This window comes from Vulpes lagopus, chromosome 1 (genome assembly GCF_018345385.1).
Source record: "Vulpes lagopus strain Blue_001 chromosome 1, ASM1834538v1, whole genome shotgun sequence".
NCBI lineage: Eukaryota > Metazoa > Chordata > Mammalia > Carnivora > Canidae > Vulpes > Vulpes lagopus.
The window spans coordinates 57,380,497-57,399,699 of NC_054824.1; the positions used below are offsets into that span (position 1 = coordinate 57,380,497).

Genomic DNA, 19,203 nt, shown 5'->3' on the forward strand with positions numbered 1-19,203 from the left:
GGTCTAATTGTAAAAAAGTCTATCAATGCTGGTTAACAATGAGAACTGGTTGAAGACTGTTATTCTATTTGAAAGCTTGTGGCCTGGAGACTTGCTCGGCAGTATCTGGGTCCTTCTTTACTCTGTCCAGTCTCCATATGGAAGAAGGCTGTTCTGTAGACACATACCTTGTATCCTTCCAGTCTTGAGTTTCCCTTCAGGATGTTGAGGTTTATCTCCATCCTGTAAAACATAAATTCCCAAAGGTCCTCTTTATCATGGGACTCTCCTCTCTTATCTCAATTTAGAGGCTCCATGTGGATATGAAGAGAAAATGTGTTCAGGAATCGGAAGAAAACTGCACCAGGTCCATGTGTGATACTGTAGGAACTTGCAGACAGAAGCATAGAGGTGAACACATATGGAAGACAAACTACCCTCTTGCCAGTGGTCACTTGGGCCTTGAGGGTCAGGTTAGTGTAGTGGATTGGGTACATATTTTGGAAAGTTTAAGTACCCAGGGGCAGAGGAGATGTAACAATTATAATGCTAAGCTGGTCTCTATCTGTATTAATTTTAACTGTGAAATGGAGCTAATCTGATCCACCAAATACCACACTATCCCCAGAAAGGAGGAAATGAGCAGATGCTAGGAATAATCATTAGGTGACAATAACAGAATCACAAACTCATTTGTAGCTATAAAGGGCTATAAAAATGATCTAAAAGGAAAAAACTAGGCAAGCAGGTGGAGGAGCAGGGGCCTCCCCTCACCCGGCCCCACCAACTGACTAGATAACTTCCAAACCATCCTGAACACCTACGGTTCGACCTGAGATTTAAAGAGAGAAGCTGGAACGCTACAGAGACAAGGGTTTGCGCTTCTAACAAGGTGGAAAGGCGGAAAAATAAAATAAAAAAGAATCCAGTGGGGGAGGGCCCCGGGAGGAGCCGGGCTAAGGGGGGCAGGAGCCCCGGGACAGGAGAGCCCGCCCCGGGAAGCGGGAACTTTAACAATCTGCACGGGACTCTTCCCGGAGGGAAAGGTGCTCAGCGGAGAACCCAGGCAGGACCACAGGAGGGCGGTGGGGCCCCCAGTCTCCCGGGGTCACTAACAGAGGAGGTGCACCGGGGGGAGCGCCCCACAGCCCGCGGCAGAGCGCGGTAAAGGGCTGGAGTGCCCGGCAGGGCCTCGGGGAGAAGCTGGGGGTCGGGGGGGCTCCGGGCGGAGGGGGCTGTGCCCTGCTGCCTTCGGGGTCCACTGCCCCAGGAGCGATGCCAGCGGCGCAGGCCCCAAGCCCAGGGCACCGGGGGACACAGCCCAGGATCCTGTGGTCCCCCCGGGACAGGCGAGGCGGGGAGGACCCAGGATGGTGAGGACGCTCCTGCCACAGGCGCCCCCGAGCTGTGCAGGTGAGCACCCCCGCACCGGAGCATCAAGGCCACTGCGGACGGGGAGCTGCGGTGGTTACTGCGGGAGCTAACTCCAGGGCTGGAGGGCTGGCCGCCACCAGTGGGGTTGTTCCTCCTGGTGTCACCCTGTGCCTGGGAGGGTCGGGGCTGACAGGGGACATGGGCCTCATGGGGTAAACAGCTCCCACTGAGCCCGGCACCCGGTGGGGGGGCGGGGTAGCTCCCCCAGGTGCACACACCTGAGAGTCAGCACAGCAGCCCCTCCCCCAGAAGACCAGCGGGAAGAGCAAGTTCTTGAACCAGCAGCACAGGACAGCTCCAGGGGAAGTCGAAGGATTTATAGTATATAGAACTAGAGGGTATGCCCCCCCTTCTCCCTCTTTTTCCAGTACAACTCGGTTTTATATCAGACTAAAATTTTCCAATATTTTTTCTCTTCCCACCTTAACTACAATATTTTACCACCTCTTCAGTTTTAAGTTTCTTCCTTTTTGACTTTCATATTTCTACAATTACAGGTCCTAGATATATTTTCCATGTCTAGATTTCCTTGAACATACTCAATATAATTTTGGGAGATACATGAGATATGTTTTTTGTTTTGTGTTTATTTCTCTGCCTCTTTTGTTTTACAATGGTGGAAGTTAATATGTTCTAAAACATGACCAGCATGCACCCAGACCAAGTGGTATACAGTGCTGGTTCATTCTGTAAGATTATATTCTCTCTTCATTCACATTCTGTCCCCCTCTTTTTTTTTAAGATTTTATTTATTTGAGACAGAGAGAGAGAGAGGCAGAGACACAGGTAGAAGGAGAAGCAGGCTCCATGCAAGGAGCGGGATATGGGACATGATCCTGGGTCTCCAGGATCATGCCCTGGGCTGAAGGCGGTGCTAAACAGCTGAGCCACCCTGGCTGCCCCTGTCCCCCTCTTTTATCTCATTTAGGTTTTGGTGGTCAGTGTTGGGACTTTCTATAAGTATTTCTGGTTTATATAAATTTGGGACTGAGCATCTTCTAACATACAGAACTTAATACACTCAGAACCAAGAGGATCACCCTCTAGGACCCCTCAGGTAGACTACATTCTCCCTCCACTACAACTTCATCACCATCACCGTCTCCCAGCACTCCCTCCTTTTTTTCTTCTCTTTTTTTTCTTCTTTACTCTTGCTTTTTTTCTCTTTTTTCTTCTTCTTCTTTGGGATTCTTGGCCTCTTATTTTTTACTACTTTGTTTTAAAATTTGTTTTTCACTTTAGTGGTCCTTTTGTTTTATTTTGTTCTGATCTTTGTTTTCATTTTCTGGTCTCTGACCTTGTCAGAATCATCTAGGGTGAAATTTACTTAGGTCGTGTTTGATATTCTTGACTCAGCCCACTCATACAACCACTCTTCACTGACCAAAAGGACTAGAAGGAAGAACTTGCCACAAAAGAAAGAATCAAAAACAGCACTCTCTGCCACAGTTACAAAATATGGATTATAATTCAATGTCAGAAAGCCAATTCAGAAGCACAATTATAAAGCTACTGGTGGCTCTGTAAAAAAGCATAAAGGATTCAAGAGACTTCATGATGGCAGAATTTAGATCTAATCAGGCCAAAATTAAAAAACAATGAAATGAGATGCAATCCAAACTGAAGGTCTTAATGATGAGGGTTAATGAGGTGGAAGAAAGAGTGAGAAACATAGAAGACAAGTTGATGGCAAGGAAGGAAGCTGAGGAAAAAGGAGAAAAACAATGAAAAGACCATGAGGAAAGGTTAAGGGAAATAAATGATAGCCTCAGAAGGAAAAATCTACGTAAAATTGGGGTTCCAGAAAACGCTGAGGGACAGAGGGCCAGAAAGCATATTTGAACAAATCATAACTGAGAACTTCCCTAATTTGGGGAGGGAAACAGGCATTCAGATCAAGGAGACAGAGAGGTCCCCCCTCTAAATCAATAAAAACCATTCAACACCTCAACATTTAATAGTGAGACTTGCAAATTCCAAAGATAAAGAGAAAACCCTTAAAGCAGTGAGAGACAAGAGATTCCTATCTTATATGGGGAGAAATATCAGATTAACAGCAGACCTCTCCACAGAGACCTGGCAGGCCAGAAAGGGTTGGCAAGATATATTCAGGGTCCTAAATGAGAAGAACATGCAGCCAAGAATACTCTATCCAACAAGGCTCTCATTCAGAATAGAAGGAGGGATAAAGAGCTTCCAGGATAGCCAGAAACTGAAAGAATATGTGACCACAAAACAAGCTCTACAAAAAATATTAAGGGGGTTCCTGAAGAAGAAAGAGGAAGCCCAAAGAATCCACAAAAACAGGGACCGAATAGGTATTATAATGACACTAAATTCATATCTTTCAGTAGTTATTCTGAATGTGAATGGGCTGAATGATCCCATCAAAAGATGCAGGATTTTGGACTGGATAAAAAAGTAAGACCCATCTATTTGCTGTCAACAAGAGACTCATTTTAGACCTAAGGACACCTCCAGCCTGAAAATGAAAGGTTGGAGAACTATTTACCATTCAAATGGTCCTCAAAAGAAAGCTGGGGTAGCAATCCTCATATTAGATAAATTAAAGTTTATCCCAAAGACTCTAGTAGGAGATGAAAAGGGACACCATATCATACTTAAAGAATCTACCCAACAAGAAAACCTAACAATCATGAATATTTATGCCCCTAATGTGGGAGCTGCCAAGTATATCAATCAATTAATAATGAAAGTAAAGAGATACTTAGATAATAACACACTAATAGTAGGAGACTTCAACACGGCACTTTCTGCAAATGACAGATATTCTAAGCACAACATCACCAAAGAAACAAGGGCTTTAAATGATAGACTGGACCAGATGGATTTCACGATATATACAGAACCTTCCATCTGAATGCAACCAAATACACATTATTTTCAAGAACACATGGAACTTTCTCCAGAATGGACCACATACAGGGTCACAAATCAGGTCTCAACCATTACCAAAAGATTGGGATTGTCCCCTGCATATTTGCAGATCACAATGCTTTGAAACTAGAACTCAATCACAAGAAGAAATTTGGAAGAAACTCAAACACGTGGAGGTTAAAGAGCACTCTACTAAAAGATAAATAGTTCAACCAGGAAATTAGAGAAGAATTAAAAAGATTCATGGAAACTAATGAAAATGAAAATACAACCATTTAAAATCTTTGGGATACAGCCAAAGCAGTCCTAAGAGGGAAATAGATAGCAATACAAGCTTCCCTCAAAAAAAAAAAAAAAAAAAAAAAAAAGGAAAAAACTCAAATACACAAGCTAACCTCACACCTAAAGGAACTAGAGAAAGACAAGCAAATGAAAACTACACCAAGCAGAGGAGAGTTAATAAAGAGTAGAGCAGAACTCAATGAAATAGAGACCAGACTGTAGAACAGATCAACAAAACCAGGAGTTGGTTCTTTGAAAGAATTAATAAGATAGATAAACCATTAGCCAGCCTCATTAGAAAGAAAAAAGACTCAAATTAATAAAATCATGAATGTAAGAGGAGAGATCACAACCAATACCAAGGAAATACAAACGATTTTAAAAACATATTATGAGCAGCTATATGCCAGTAAATTAGGCAATCTAGAAGAAATGGACCCATTTCTAGAAAACCACAAATTACCAAAACTGGAACAGGAAGAAATAGAAAACATGAACAGGCCAATGACCAGGGAGGAAATTGAGGAAGTCATCAAAAACCTCCCAAACACAAAAGTCCAGGGCCAGATGGCTTCCCAGGGGAATTCTATCAAACTTTTAAAGAAGAAACAATACCTATTCTACTAAAGCTGTTCCAAAAGATAGAAAGGGATGGAATACTTCCAAACTGGTTTTATGAGGCCAGCATCACCTTAATCCCAAAACCAAAGACCTCACCAAAAAGGAGAATTATAGACCAATATCCCTGATGAACACAGATGCAAAAATTCTCAACATGATACTAGCCAATAGGATCCAACAGTACATTAAGAAGATTATTCACCATGACCAAGTGGGATTTATCCCCAGGACACAAGGTTAGTTTGACACTCATAAAACAATCATTGTGATAGATCATATCAACAAGAGAAAAAACAAGAACCATATGATCCTCTCAATAGATGCAGAGAAAGCATTGGACAAAATACAGCATCCATTCCTTTTTTTTAAGATTTATTTATTTATTTATTCAGAGAGAGAGAGAGAGGGAGAAAGGCAGAGGGAGAAGCAGGCTCCACGCAGGAAGCCCCACGTGGGATTCGATCCCAGGTCTCCAGGATCACACCTGGGCTGCAGGCAGTGCTAAATCGCTGCACCACCAGGGCCACCCTACGGCATCCATTCCTGATCAAAACTCTTCAGAGTGTAGGTATAGAGGGAACATTCCTCAGCACCTTAAAAGCCATCTATGAAGAGCCCACAGCAAATATCATTCTCAATGGGGAAAACCTGAGAGCCTTTCCCCTAAGATCAGGAACATGACAGGGATGTCCACTTTCACCACTGCTATTCAACGTAGTACTAGAACTCCTACCCACAGCAGTAAGACAACAAAAAGAAATGAAAGGCATTCAAATTGGCAAAGAGGAAGTCAAACTCTCCCTCTTTGCAGATGACATGATACTGTACATAGAAACCCCAAAAGACTCCATCCCAAGATTGCTAGAACTCATACAGCAATTCAGCAGTATGGCAGGATACAAAATCAATGCCCAGAAATCAGTGGCATTTCTATACACTAAAAGAGAAATTAAGGAGTCAATCCCATTTACAATTGCACCCAAAAGCATAAGATACCTAGGAATAAACCTAACCAAAGAGATAAAGGATCTATACCCTAAGAACTACACAACACTTCTTAAAGAAATTGAGGAAGATACAAAGAGATGGAAAAATATTCCATGCTCATGGATTGGAAGAATTCATATTGTGAAAATGTCTATGCTACCCAGGACAATTCACATTCAATGCAATCCCTATCAAAATACCATGGACTTTCTTCACAGAGTTGGAACAAATAATCTTAAGATATGTGTGGAGTGGGAAACAGGCAAGACGGCGGCAGAGCAGGGTCTCCAAGTCACCTGTCCTCAACAAATTACCTAGAAAACCATCCAATCATCCTGAACATCTACGAATTCGGCCTGAGATTTAAAGAGAGACCAGCTGGAACGCTCCAGTGAGAAGAGTTCGCGCTTCTATCAAGGTAGGAAGACGGGGAAAAAGAAATAAAGAAACAAAAGGCCTCCAAGGGGGAGGGGCCCGCGAGGAGCCGGGCTGAGGCCGGGGCGAGTGTCCCCAGGACAGGAGAGCCCCGTCCCGGAGGAGCAGGAGCTGCACCGACCTTCCCCGCGGAAAGGAGCTCCCCGGGAATTGGAGCAGGATCCCCAGAAAGGCGGGGACGCCCTCGGGCTCCCTGGGACAGTAACAGAGGAACTGCGCCCCGGGAGATGCGCCGAGCTCCCTAAGGGCTGCAGCGCTCGGCGGGACCCGGAGCAGCTCGGAGGGGCTCGGGCGGCGGCTCCGCGGAGGGGGCTGCGCGGCTCCGGGAGCAGCTCAGCGGCGGCGGCTCGGGCGGAGGAAGAAGCTCCGCGGAGGGGGCTGCGCGGCTCCGGGAGCAGCTCGGAGTGACTCGGCCTGCGACTCCGCGGAGGGGGCTGCGGGGCTCCGGGAACAGCTCAGAGGCGGCGGCTCGGGCAGAGGAAGAAGCTCCGCGCGGAGGGGGCGGTGCGGCTCTGGGAACAGCTCGGAGGGGCTCGGGCGGTGGCTCCGCGGAGGGGGCTGCACCGCCGGGAGCGCGAATCCAACAGCGCAGGCCCCGGAGCACAGGGCGCCAGGACACAGCCCAGGATCCGGCCTCCCCCGGGACAGGCAGAGGCCGGGAGGGCCCAAGGACAGCAAGGACGCTCCTGCCCCGAGCTGAGCAGGCAAGCGGCCCCGCCCGGGAGCCCCCAGGCCCTGCAGACGGAGAGCCCCGGAGCTACTGCGGGAGCTGACTCCAGGGTCCCAGAGCTGCCGCTGCCACTGTGGCTTCCTCCCGGGGCCTCACGGGGTGAACAACCCCCACTGAGCCCTGCACCAGGCAGGGGCAGAGCAGCTCCCCCAAGTGCTAACACCTGAGAATCAGCACAGCAGGCCCCTCCCTCAGAAGACCAGCGAGACGGACCAGTTCCAAGGGAAGTCAAGGGACTTAAAGTACACAGAATCCGAAGATACTCCCCCGTGTTTTTTTGTTTTGTTTTGTTTTTTTGTTTTGTTTTGTTTTGTGCTTTTTTTTTCTTTCTTTCTTCTTGATTTCTGATTGCTTCCCCCACCCCCACCCCACCCCACCCTTTTTTTTTCTTTTTTCTCCTTTCTTTCTTTTTCTTTCTTTTTCTTCTCTTCCCCCCCCTTTTTTTTCTTCTTTCTCTTTTTTCTTTTTCTCTTTTCTTTCCTTCTCTCTCTTTTTCTCCTTTTCCCAATACAACTTGTTTTTGGCCACTCTGCACTGAGCAAAATGACTAGAAGGAAAACCTCACCTCAAAAAAAAGAATCAGAAACAGCCCACTCTCCCACAGAGTTACAAAATATGGATTACAATTCAATGTCAGAAAGCCAATTCAGAAGCACTATTTTACAGCTACTGGTGGCTCTAGAAAAAACCATAAAGGACTCAAGAGACTTCATGACTGCAGAATTTAGATCCAATCAGGCAGAAATTAAAAATCAATTAAATGAGATGCAATCCAAGCTAGAAGTCCTAACGACGAGGCTTAACGAGGTGGAAGAATGAGTGAGTGACATAGAAGACAAGTTGATGGCAAAGAGGGAAACTGAGGAAAAAAGAGACAAGCAATTAAAAGATCATGAGGATAGATTAAGGGAAATAAATGACAGCCTGAGGAAGAAAAACCTACGTTTAATTGGGGTTCCTGAGGGCGCCGAAAGGGACAGAGGGCCAGAATATGTATTTGAACAAATCCTAGCTGAAAACTTTCCTAATCTGGGAAGGGAAACAGGCATTCAGATCCAGGAAATAGAGAGATCCCCCCCTAAAATCAACAAAAACCGTTCGACACCTCGACATTTAATAGTGAAGCTTGCAAATTCCAAAGATAAGGAGAAGATCCTTAAAGCAGCAAGAGAAAAAAAGTCCCTGACTTTTATGGGGAGGAATATTAGGGTAACAGCAGACCTCTCCACAGAGACCTGGCAGGCCAGAAAGGGCTGGCAGGATATATTCAGGGTCCTAAATGAAAAGAACATGCAACCAAGAATACTTTACCCAGCAAGGCTTTCATTCAAAATGGAAGGAGAGATAAAGAGCTTCCAAGACAGGCAGGAACTGAAAGAATATGTAACCTCCAAACCAGCTCTGCAAGAAATTTTAAGGGGGACTCTTAAAATTCCCCTTTAAGAAGAAGTTCAGTGGAACAATCCACAAAAACAAGGACTGAATAGATATGATGACACTAAACTCATATCTTTCAATAGTAACTCTGAACGTGAACGGGCTTAATGACCCCATCAAAAGGCGCAGGGTTTCAGACTGGATAAAAAAGCAGGACCCATCTATTTGCTGTCTACAAGAGACTCATTTTAGACAGAAGGACACCTACAACCTGAAAATAAAAGGTTGGAGAACCATTTACCATTCAAATGGTCCTCAAAAGAAAGCAGGGGTTGCCATCCTTATATCAGATAAATTAAAATTTACCCCAAAGACTATAGTGAGAGATGAAGAGGGACACTATCTCATACTCAAAGGATCTATCCAACAAGAGGACTTAACAATCCTCAATATATATGCCCCGAATGTGGGAGCTGCCAAATATTTAAACCAATTAATAACCAAACTCAAGAAATACCTTGATAATAATACACTTATACTTGGTGACTTCAATCTAGCTCTTTCTACCCTGGATAGGTCTTCTAAGCACAACATCTCCAAAGAAACGAGAGCTTTAAATGATACACTGGATCAGATGGATTTCACAGATATCTACAGAACTTTACATCCAAACTCAACTGAATACACATTCTTCTCAAGTGCACATGGAACTTTCTCCAGAATAGACCACATACTGGGCCACAAATCGGGTCTGAACCGATACCAAAAGATCGGGATAGTCCCTTGTATATTCTCAGACCATAATGCCTTGAAATTAGAACTTAATCACAATAAGAAGTTTGGAAGGACCTCAAACACGTGGAGGTTAAGGACCATCCTGCTAAAAGATGAAAAGGTCAACCAGGAAATTAAGGAAGAATTAAAAAGATTCATGGAAACTAATGAGAATGAAGATACAACCGTTCAAAATCTTTGGGATGCAGCAAAAGCAGTCCTGAGGGGGAAATACATCGCAATACAAGCATCCATTCAAAAACTGGAAAGATCTCAAATTCAAAAGCTCACCTTACACATAAAGGAACTAGAGAAAAAGCAACAAAGAGACCCCACCCCCAGCAGAAGAAGACAGTTAATTAAAATTCGAGCAGAACTCAATGATATCGAGACCAAAAGAACTGTGGAACAGATCAACAGAACCAGGAGTTGGTTCTTTGAAAGAATTAATAAGATAGATAAACCATTAGCCAACCTTATTAAAAAGAAGAGAGAGAAGACTCAAATTAATAAAATCATGAATGAGAAAGGAGAGATCACTACCAACACCAAGGAAATACAAACGATTTTAAAAACATATTATGAACAGCTGTACGCCAATAAATTAGGCAATCTAGAAGAAATGGACGCATTCCTGGAAAGCCACAAACTACCAAAACTGGAGCAAGAAGAAATAGAAAACCTGAACAGGCCAATAACCAGGGAGGAAATTGAAGCAGTCATCAAAAACCTCCCAAGACACAAGAGTCCAGCGCCAGATGGCTTCCCAGGGGAATTCTATCAAACGTTTAAAGAAGAAATCATACCTATTCTACTAAAGCTGTTTGGAAAGATAGAAAGAGATGGAGTACTTCCAAATTCGTTCTATGAGGCCAGCATCACCTTAATTCCGAAACCAGACAAAGACCCCACCAAAAAGGAGAATTACAGACCAATATCCCTGATGAACATGGATGCAAAAATTCTCAACAAGATACTAGCCAATAGGATCCAACAACACATTAAGAAAATTATTCACCATGACCAAGTAGGATTTATCCCTGGGACACAAGGCTGGTTCAACACTCGTAAAACCATCAATGTGATTCATCATATCAGCAAGAGAAAAACCAAGAACCATATGATACTCTCATTAGATGCAGAGAAAGCATTTGACAAAATACAGCATTCATTCCTGATCAAAACACTTCAGAGTGTTGGGATAGAGGGAACTTTCCTCGACATCTTAAAAGCCATTTACGAAAAGCCCACAGCAAATATCATTCTCAATGGGGAAGCACTGGGAGCCTTTCCCCTAAGATCAGGAACAAGACAGGGATGTCCACTCTCACCACTGCTGTTCAACATCGTTCTGGAAGTCCTCGCCTCAGCAATCAGACAACAAAAAGACATTAAAGGCATGTAAATTGGCAAAGAAGAAGTCAAACTCTCCCTCTTCGCCGATGACATGATACTCTACATAGAAAACCCAAAAGACTCCACCCCAAGATTGCTAGAACTCATACAGAAATTTGGTAGCGTGGCAGGATACAAAATCAATGCCCAGAAATCAATGGCATTTCTATACACTAACAATGAGACTGAAGAAAGAGAAATTAAGGAGTCAATCCCATTTACAATTGCACCCAAAAGCATAAGATACCTAGGAATAAACCTAACCAAAGAGGTAAAAGATCTATACCCTAAAAACTATAGAACACTTCTGAAAGAAATTGAGGAAGACACAAAGAGATGGAAAAATATTCCATGCTCATGGATTGGCAGAATTAATATTGTAAAAATGTCAATGTTACCCAGGGCAATTTATACGTTTAATGCAATCCCTATCAAAATACCATGGACTTTCTTCAGAGAGTTAGAACAAATTATTTTAAGATTTGTGTGGAATCAGAAAAGACCCCGAATAGCCAGGGGAATTTTAAAAAAGAAAACCATAGCTGGGGGCATCACAATGCCAGATTTCAGGTTGTACTACAAAGCTGTGGTCATCAAGACAGTGTGGTACTGGCACAAAAACAGACACATAGATCAATGGAACAGAATAGAGAACCCAGAAGTGGACCCTGAAATGTACGGTCATCTAATATTCGATAAAGGAGGAAAGACTATCCATTGGAAGAAAGACAGTCTCTTCAATAAATGGTGCTGGGAAAATTGGACATCCACATGCAGAAGAATGAAACTGGACCACTCTCTTTCACCATACACAAAGATAAACTCAAAATGGATGAGAGATCTAAATGTGAGACAAGATTCCATCAAAATCCTAGAGGAGAACACAGGCAACACCCTATTTGAACTTGGCCACAGTAACTTCTTGCAAGATACATCCACAAAGGCAAAAGAAACAAAAGCAAAAATGAACTATTGGGACTTCATCAAGATAAGAAGCTTTTGCACAGCAAAGGATACAGTCAACAAAACTAAAAGACAACCTACAGAATGGGAGAAGATATTTGCAAATGACATATCAGATAAAGGGCTAGTTTCCAAAATCTATAAAGAACTTATTAAACTCAACACCAAAGAAACAAACAATCCAATCATGAAATGGGCAAATGACATGAAGAGAAATCTCACAGAGGAAGACATGGACATGGCCAACATGCACATGAGAAAATGCTCTGCATCACTTGCCATCAGGGAAATACAAATCAAAACCACAATGAGATACCACCTCACACCAGTGAGAATGGGGAAAATTAACAAGGCAGGAAACCACAAATGATGGAGAGGATGCGGAGAAAAGGGAACCCTCTTACACTGTTGGTGGGAATGTGAACTGGTGCAGCCACTCTGGAAAACTGTGTGGAGGTTCCTCAAAGAGTTAAAAATAGACCTGCCCTACGACCCAGCAATTGCACTGTTGGGGATTTACCCCAAAGATTCAGATGCAATGAAACGTCGGGACACCTGCACCCCGATGTTTCTATCAGCAATGGCCACAATAGCCAAACTGTGGAAGGAGCCTTGGTGTCCATCGAAAGATGAATGGATAAAGAAGATGTGGTTTATGTATACAATGGAATATTACTCAGCAATTAGAAACGACAAATACTCACCATTTGCTTCAACGTGGATGGAACTGGAGGGTATTATGCTGAGTGAAATAAGTCAATCGGAGAAGGACAAACAGTGTATGTTCTCATTCATTTGGGGAATATGAATAATGGTGAAAGGGAATATAAAGCAAGGGAGAAGAAATGTTGGGAAATATCAGGAAAGGAGACAGAACATAAAGACTCCTAACTCGGGGAAACGAACTAGGGGTGGTGGAAGGGGAGGAGGGCGGGTGTTGGAGGGGAAGGGGTGACGGGCACTGAGGTGGGACACTTGACGGGATGAGCACTGGGTGTTTTTCTGTATGTTGGTAAATTGAACACCAATAAAAATTAATTAAAAAAAAAAAAGATATGTGTGGAGTCAGAAAAGACCCCAAATAGCCAGAGGAATACTGAAAAAGAAAACCATAGCTGGAAGCATCACAATGCCGGATTTCGAGTTGTACTACAAAGCTGTGATCATCAAGACAGTGTGGTACTGGCACAAAAACAGACACATAGATCAATGGAACAGAGTAGAGAACCCAGAAGTGGACACTCAATTCTATGGTCAACTAATATTCAACAAAGCAGGAAAGAATATCCCCTGGAAAAAGGACAGTCTATTCAATAAATTGTGTTGGGGAAATTGGACAGCCACATGTAGAAGAATTAAACTAGGCCATTCTCTCACACCATACACAAAGATAAACTCAAAATGGTTGAAAAATCTAAATGTGAGACAAGAATCCATCAAAATCCTAGTGGAGAACACAGGCAACACCCTTTTTGAACTTGGCCACAGCAACTTCTTCAAGATATATCTATGAAGGCAAGTGAAACAAAAGCAAAAATGAACTATTGGGACTTCATCAAGATAAAAAGCTTCTGCACACAAAAGAAACAATCAACAAAACTAAAAGACAATGTACAGGATGGGAGAAGATATTTGCAAATGACATATCAGATAAAGGGCTAGTATCCAAGATCTATAAAGAACTTACTAAACTCAACAGCAAAGAAACAAACAGTCCAATCATGAAATGGGCAAAAGACATAAACATAAATTTCACCAAAGAAGACCTACACATGGCCAATAAGCTCATGAGAAAATGCTCCACATCACTGACCATCAGGGAAATACAAATCAAAACCATAATGAGATACCACCTCACACCTGTAAGAATAGTGAAAATTAACAAGACAGAAAACAACAAATGTTGGAGAGGATGTGGAGAAAGGGGAACCCTCTTGCACTGTTGGTGGGAATGTGAACTGGTGCAGCCACTCTGGAAAACTGTGGAGGCTCCTCAAAGAGTTAAAAATAGAACTGCACTGCGACCCAGAAATTGCACTGCTGGGGATTTACCCCAAAGATACAGATGCAGTGAAATGCCAGGACACCTGCACCCCGATGTTTATAGCAGCAATGTCCACCATAGCCAAACTGTGGAAGGAGCCTCGGTGTCCATCGAAAGATGAATGGATAAAGAAGATGTGGTTTATGTATACAATGGAATATTACTCAGCCATTAGAAACGACAAATACCCACCATTTGCTTCAACATGGATGGAACTAGAGGGTATTATGCTGAGTGAAGTAAGTCAATTGGAGAAGGATGGTCATGATATGGTTTCACTCATATGGGGAATATAAAAAATAGTGAAAGGGATTATAGAGGAAAGGAGAGAAAATGAATGGGAAATATCAGAGAGGGAAAGAGAACATGAGAGACTCCTAACACTGAGAAATGAACAAAGGATGGTGGAAGGGGAGATGGAGTGACTGGTGACAGGCACTGAGGGGGGCACTTGACAGGATGAGCACTGGGTGTTATGCTATATGTTGGCAAATGAACTCCAATAAAAAATATACAAAAATAAAATAAATAAAAATAAATGAACAAAACACCCTATGTTATAGATAAGGAAATTAAGATTCAAAGAAGCAAAACAACTTGTGCAACTAATGAGAAGCAAAGTTAAGGTCTGGGGCTGAATTGCTAGCTGCCAGGCTAGTACTTCCTCCTCCCAACAGCTGCCTATCTACATATTTTGTGGCTTGCAAAGTGATTTTTCAACTATATTATTACATTTGTTGCACCCTGCAAATGTACTGTTACAAGGCCTAGCCACCTCTCAATTTGTCTTTGTTCCCTTAAAAAAAAAAAAAAACTATCAGCAGGAGTAAAATTGTAGTCATTTGAAAATTTATTTAAGATTATGTTATTTATAATAAATTTAGCCATCTAGGAGAACAGACAGATTTCTCATGGGACCACCTAAAAACGGATCAAACTTACCTTTATGTGCATCTTGGATCTATAGTGAGAACATTCTGTGGCCAGAAATAACATTAAACAGCAAATCATGGTTGCTTGGGACTTCATTTTCATACATTAGGATCTTCACCTGCAATACAGAATGAAACTAAATCCAGCTGGAGGTGATAAGGCCAAACAATACAAAACTTAGCCAACTCGGGACACCTGGGTGGTTCAGTGGTTGAGAGTCTGCCTTTGACTCAGGGCCTGATCCTGGGGCCTTGGATCAGGTACTGCATTGTGTTCCTGTGGAGAGCCTGCTTCTCCCTCTGCCTGTCTCTCTCTCTCTCTCTCTCTCTCTCTCTCTCTCCCTCTCTCTCTCTCTCTCTCATGAATAATAATTAAAAAAAAAAACCCTTAGCCAACTAACCAACCACTTGGTGACCCTACTGAGTACTCTGAGATATCCACACCAAAATATCCTGCTCCAAGAAAGGACACCAACATCTACTTTCAGGCCAGCTAACATGTAAAAAAGAAAAAAAGAAAGAAAGAAAAGCCTTTCTCTCAACTGTTAACTTGTCTGCAAAAAATAGACAGGAATGATGGAACCACCAAGAAAGATGTATGTTCACCAAAGCATCATTTCTGATTGTTTAATCCACAATTTTCCGTAATAATAACATTTATCAAGCACTTTTATTTGTCAATCACTGTTCTGAGCATTTTCTTTGCATTAACTCATTTAATCAGATGACATAAGACAGTATTACATCTTCATTTTATCAGTGGAGAAGCTAAGGTATGAAGTGTGGAGCAACTGTGAGCTAAGGTCACTCAAATAAAAAGTGGGGAGCCGAAAGTTCAACCCAGATGGTACAGCTGGAAAGCCAAGCTCTAGAGTGGGATTTCTCAGTAATGGTATTATTGGCATTTGGGGCTGGATTCTTTGTTGTTGGGTGTTGTCCTGTGAGTTGTAGGATGTATAGTAACAACTCTGGCCTCTATACATGAGGTGCCAGGAACAGCCTCCTCCCCAGTTGTGACAGCCAAAAATGTCTCCAGACATTGCCAAATGTGCCCTGGGAGATAAAATTGCCCCCAGTTGAGAACTACTGTTCTACAGTATACTGTCTTTCTAGGCATATGGAGTCAAGCAACTTGAATATACACTATTGTCTGTTACTGGAGCAAGCACTGAGACTCTCTCTTATGGATGGATCAACTATTATACAGAGAAATTAGAAGCCTGAGAAGATCACTTTCTATTCTTCGGCCATATCTCTGTTTCTTGCCTTTTTATTTTTTTAATATATAATTGGCTTGTAACATTATATTAGTTGCAAGTGTACAGCATAATGATTCAATATTTATGTTTTTGTGAAACTGTAAGTCTAGTTAACATCTGTCACAACACATATTTACATTTTTTTCTTTTGATAAAGCCTTTTTCTTGATAGTTCTACCTTTCAAAGACAAATCTCCAAGAAAGCATCTTTACAACAGTTGGAATTAATCAACATCATCATTCTCATCACCACCATTCTTTTCTTATAGGATAGTACAAACTAAGACCATTTATTGGAAACAAAGCTCCTTAGAATGATTTCCCTGGTAGTACAGATGCAGCAAAGTGGAAATGTCATGGATTTCAGAGGCAGCATAAGCTAAGTTATTAATCATATTTACACTATTGATGAACTGTTTAACCTTTGCTTAGCCTGTTTTCTTTCTCATCCATTTCAAAAAATGTGACATGATTACATTTGTACCAACCACCGTTGATTGGGTGCCTCCTATTTGCCAGGAACTGTGCCAGATGCTGGGGGTAGAGAAATAAAGGGTGCTGTCATTTCCAGTAGGGAATGCTGACAAATCAAACCAATAGTGAGAAGAGAGATCATCTATGTACTGTGTCTAGTCAACAAGGCGAAGCAGAAACTGAGCTTCAGCAAACATAAATTCCTTGATGGAGGTGAACTGACTCTGATCCATCTAGGCTCACCAGGCAACCTGTGGCCAGAGAGCAAACAAAACTCACTGATCAGGGATCAAGCCCTTCCTGAGTGGACTCAAGACTAATATGGACTGTCACAACTCCAGTGAGCCTTCACATAAGATGACGAGCCACATCACCTACAGGAAGGCTTCCAGATTGTCTTTGAGCTTAAAATTCTTCAAGTTCCTAACCAATGAACAGGGGAGGAAGTGTTTTTGACTTACACTATCATCTTGCAGAGCAAGTCTGAGCAAGGGAAAGGGAACATGGAAGAATGACGGGCAAAGTGTGGTAATGGATTTGCATAGTTGTTGGGATATGTATGTGGAATTTAAGATCTTACAAGAGTGGGTGGAAAGTAGGTCTCACATGTGTGGCAAATTGGTGGATGGGCACACTAAGCAGTTGCAATATTAATATTATTTAAGATAGGGGTCCCTGGGTGGTGCAACGGTTTGGCGCCTGCCTTTGGCCCAGGGTGCGATCCTGGAGACCCAGGATCGAATCCCACATCGGGCTCCCGGTGCATGGAGCCTGCTTCTCCCTCTGCCTGTGTCTCTGCCTCTCTCTCTCTCTCTCTCTCTGTGACTATCATAAATAAATAAAAATTTAAAAAATATATTATTTAAGATAGATTTTTAACCATCATCGCAAAAGGAAAAACCAGAAAAACCAGTGTAAGTTGTCTTAGAAGTATCCATGTGTTTCACATATACTTTCAAAGTGACTTTCAAAGTGTTCTATCCTGACACAATAATAAAAAAGATCTTACATCATGACTCATTGTGTACAGACATATATATGTGTGTATATAGGAATCCATACATAAAATTGGAAAATTATGTAATTTTTATATTTCAAAAACCTTTATGTATTACTTATCCTTCTCATCTATGAGCAAGGCTGTCTGCTACATCCACGATTTTTATCTTGCATTCCACTCTATCTGACATCCTTTTAGCAATTGGTTGCCACCTACTAAATTGAATCTACAACCCTCTAATGGATTGTAACCTGCAATTTGAGAAATAGAAATACAGACTGGAAGATTCATTTTCATTATCAAGTCAAAAATCATTCACTTCTGCCACTGAAGTGGTCCCTTTGGTCCCTTCTCTTTACTATTTTTCACAATTCTATTGAAATCTTCTTCCCATGCTATATGCATCAGGGAAAAAAGATACCTGCATTCAGAGCCAAATAATAGGACTGATGCTGAGGGTAAATGCAATTCTCTTCCACTTAGAGAGCAATGGTTTGAAATGCACAGTGAAATGGGTGAAGATGAGCCAACAGGAAGCCACTTATAAGTAATAATGCCTGCTATCTAAGGCTTCAGAAGGAGATCTTTTACTGTCCACAGTCTTCAATATAAGAACTTTATTTAAAGCTAATCTTGTTGAACGAAAGTCAGGCATTTGGCACAGTGACATAATGTGTTGTGATGTGATGTGATGTGATGTGATGTGATGTGATGTGATGTGATGTGATGATGTGATTTAGGAAGTCCAAACCGTTTTCCTGAGCAGTGCTAAATCCTCTATAAGTCCACAGGTCCTGAAAGTGTTCAGGGAGTAAAGGTTTCAATAGTTATGGCATTTTCTGTAGATCATTATGCTCTTTGTGGAACATTATGAAATAATGACACATTATTTTTTTCTAAGAAAAAATTTACTAGCAGATAATTTATATGTAGTATGAAATCATAAGCAGGATCACAAGAAACACAGACTTTGAACTGAGCACAATTAGTTGTTTGGAAAGTTTGGGTTAATTAATTTGCTATTTCATCATTCATGTTCTTATAGTCTGGTGTATGTAACCCATCTACCATTTTCTATAATAATTATATGGTAAAGTTCCTTTAATTATTACAAGTGGGAAGGAGGTGATGTTTAATAATGTTACCCAAGAGGAGGCACAGCATTCTTATTTTTGCCTACTTTGATTGGCAGAGATGGGTCAGATTGAGAAATGCTTTCAAGGTAGCCCAAATGGGTGTTTCTCTTCTCAGCAGAAAGAGTAGAACGGAATCTGTCCCATCATAATATAGATAGCTGAAGCCAAAATCCAGAGTGTTCTTCAGAGCACACAATAAGCCAGAGCTTAAGAGCTCTGAAATGGGGAATTAAAATATAAAAAGAAGTACATCCAGCATAATTCATGATCAGAGGCTGATATTTTACAGAACAGAATGAAAGAAACATACTTAGATTGACCATTGATAAAGATTTAATAATTAAAGTGAACTTTCAGCTTTGCATAATGCTGAACTGAAAATTTTCTGCAAATATAAAGTATGTTTGGATGCTTGGGTAGCTCAGTCAATTAAGCGTCTGACTCTTGATTTCAGCTCAGGTCATGATCTCATGGGGTTATGAG

The 19,203-nt window shown here is 42.0% G+C and overlaps 1 protein-coding gene across 1 annotated transcript in view; it reads right to left on the reverse strand.

Annotated features, from left to right (window-relative positions):
* The window catches only part of ADGRF4 (adhesion G protein-coupled receptor F4), a 37,600-nt gene that overhangs the window by 14,988 nt on the left and 3,409 nt on the right, over positions 1-19,203 (reverse strand). Inside the window, exons 3-4 of the mRNA XM_041774188.1 lie at positions 14,862-14,970; positions 168-222 (exon numbers count right to left, since the gene is read on the reverse strand). Of these exons, the coding sequence (XP_041630122.1) occupies positions 168-222; positions 14,862-14,954 (148 nt within the window). The 5' untranslated portion in view covers positions 14,955-14,970. The remainder of the gene's footprint in view (positions 1-167; positions 223-14,861; positions 14,971-19,203) is intronic.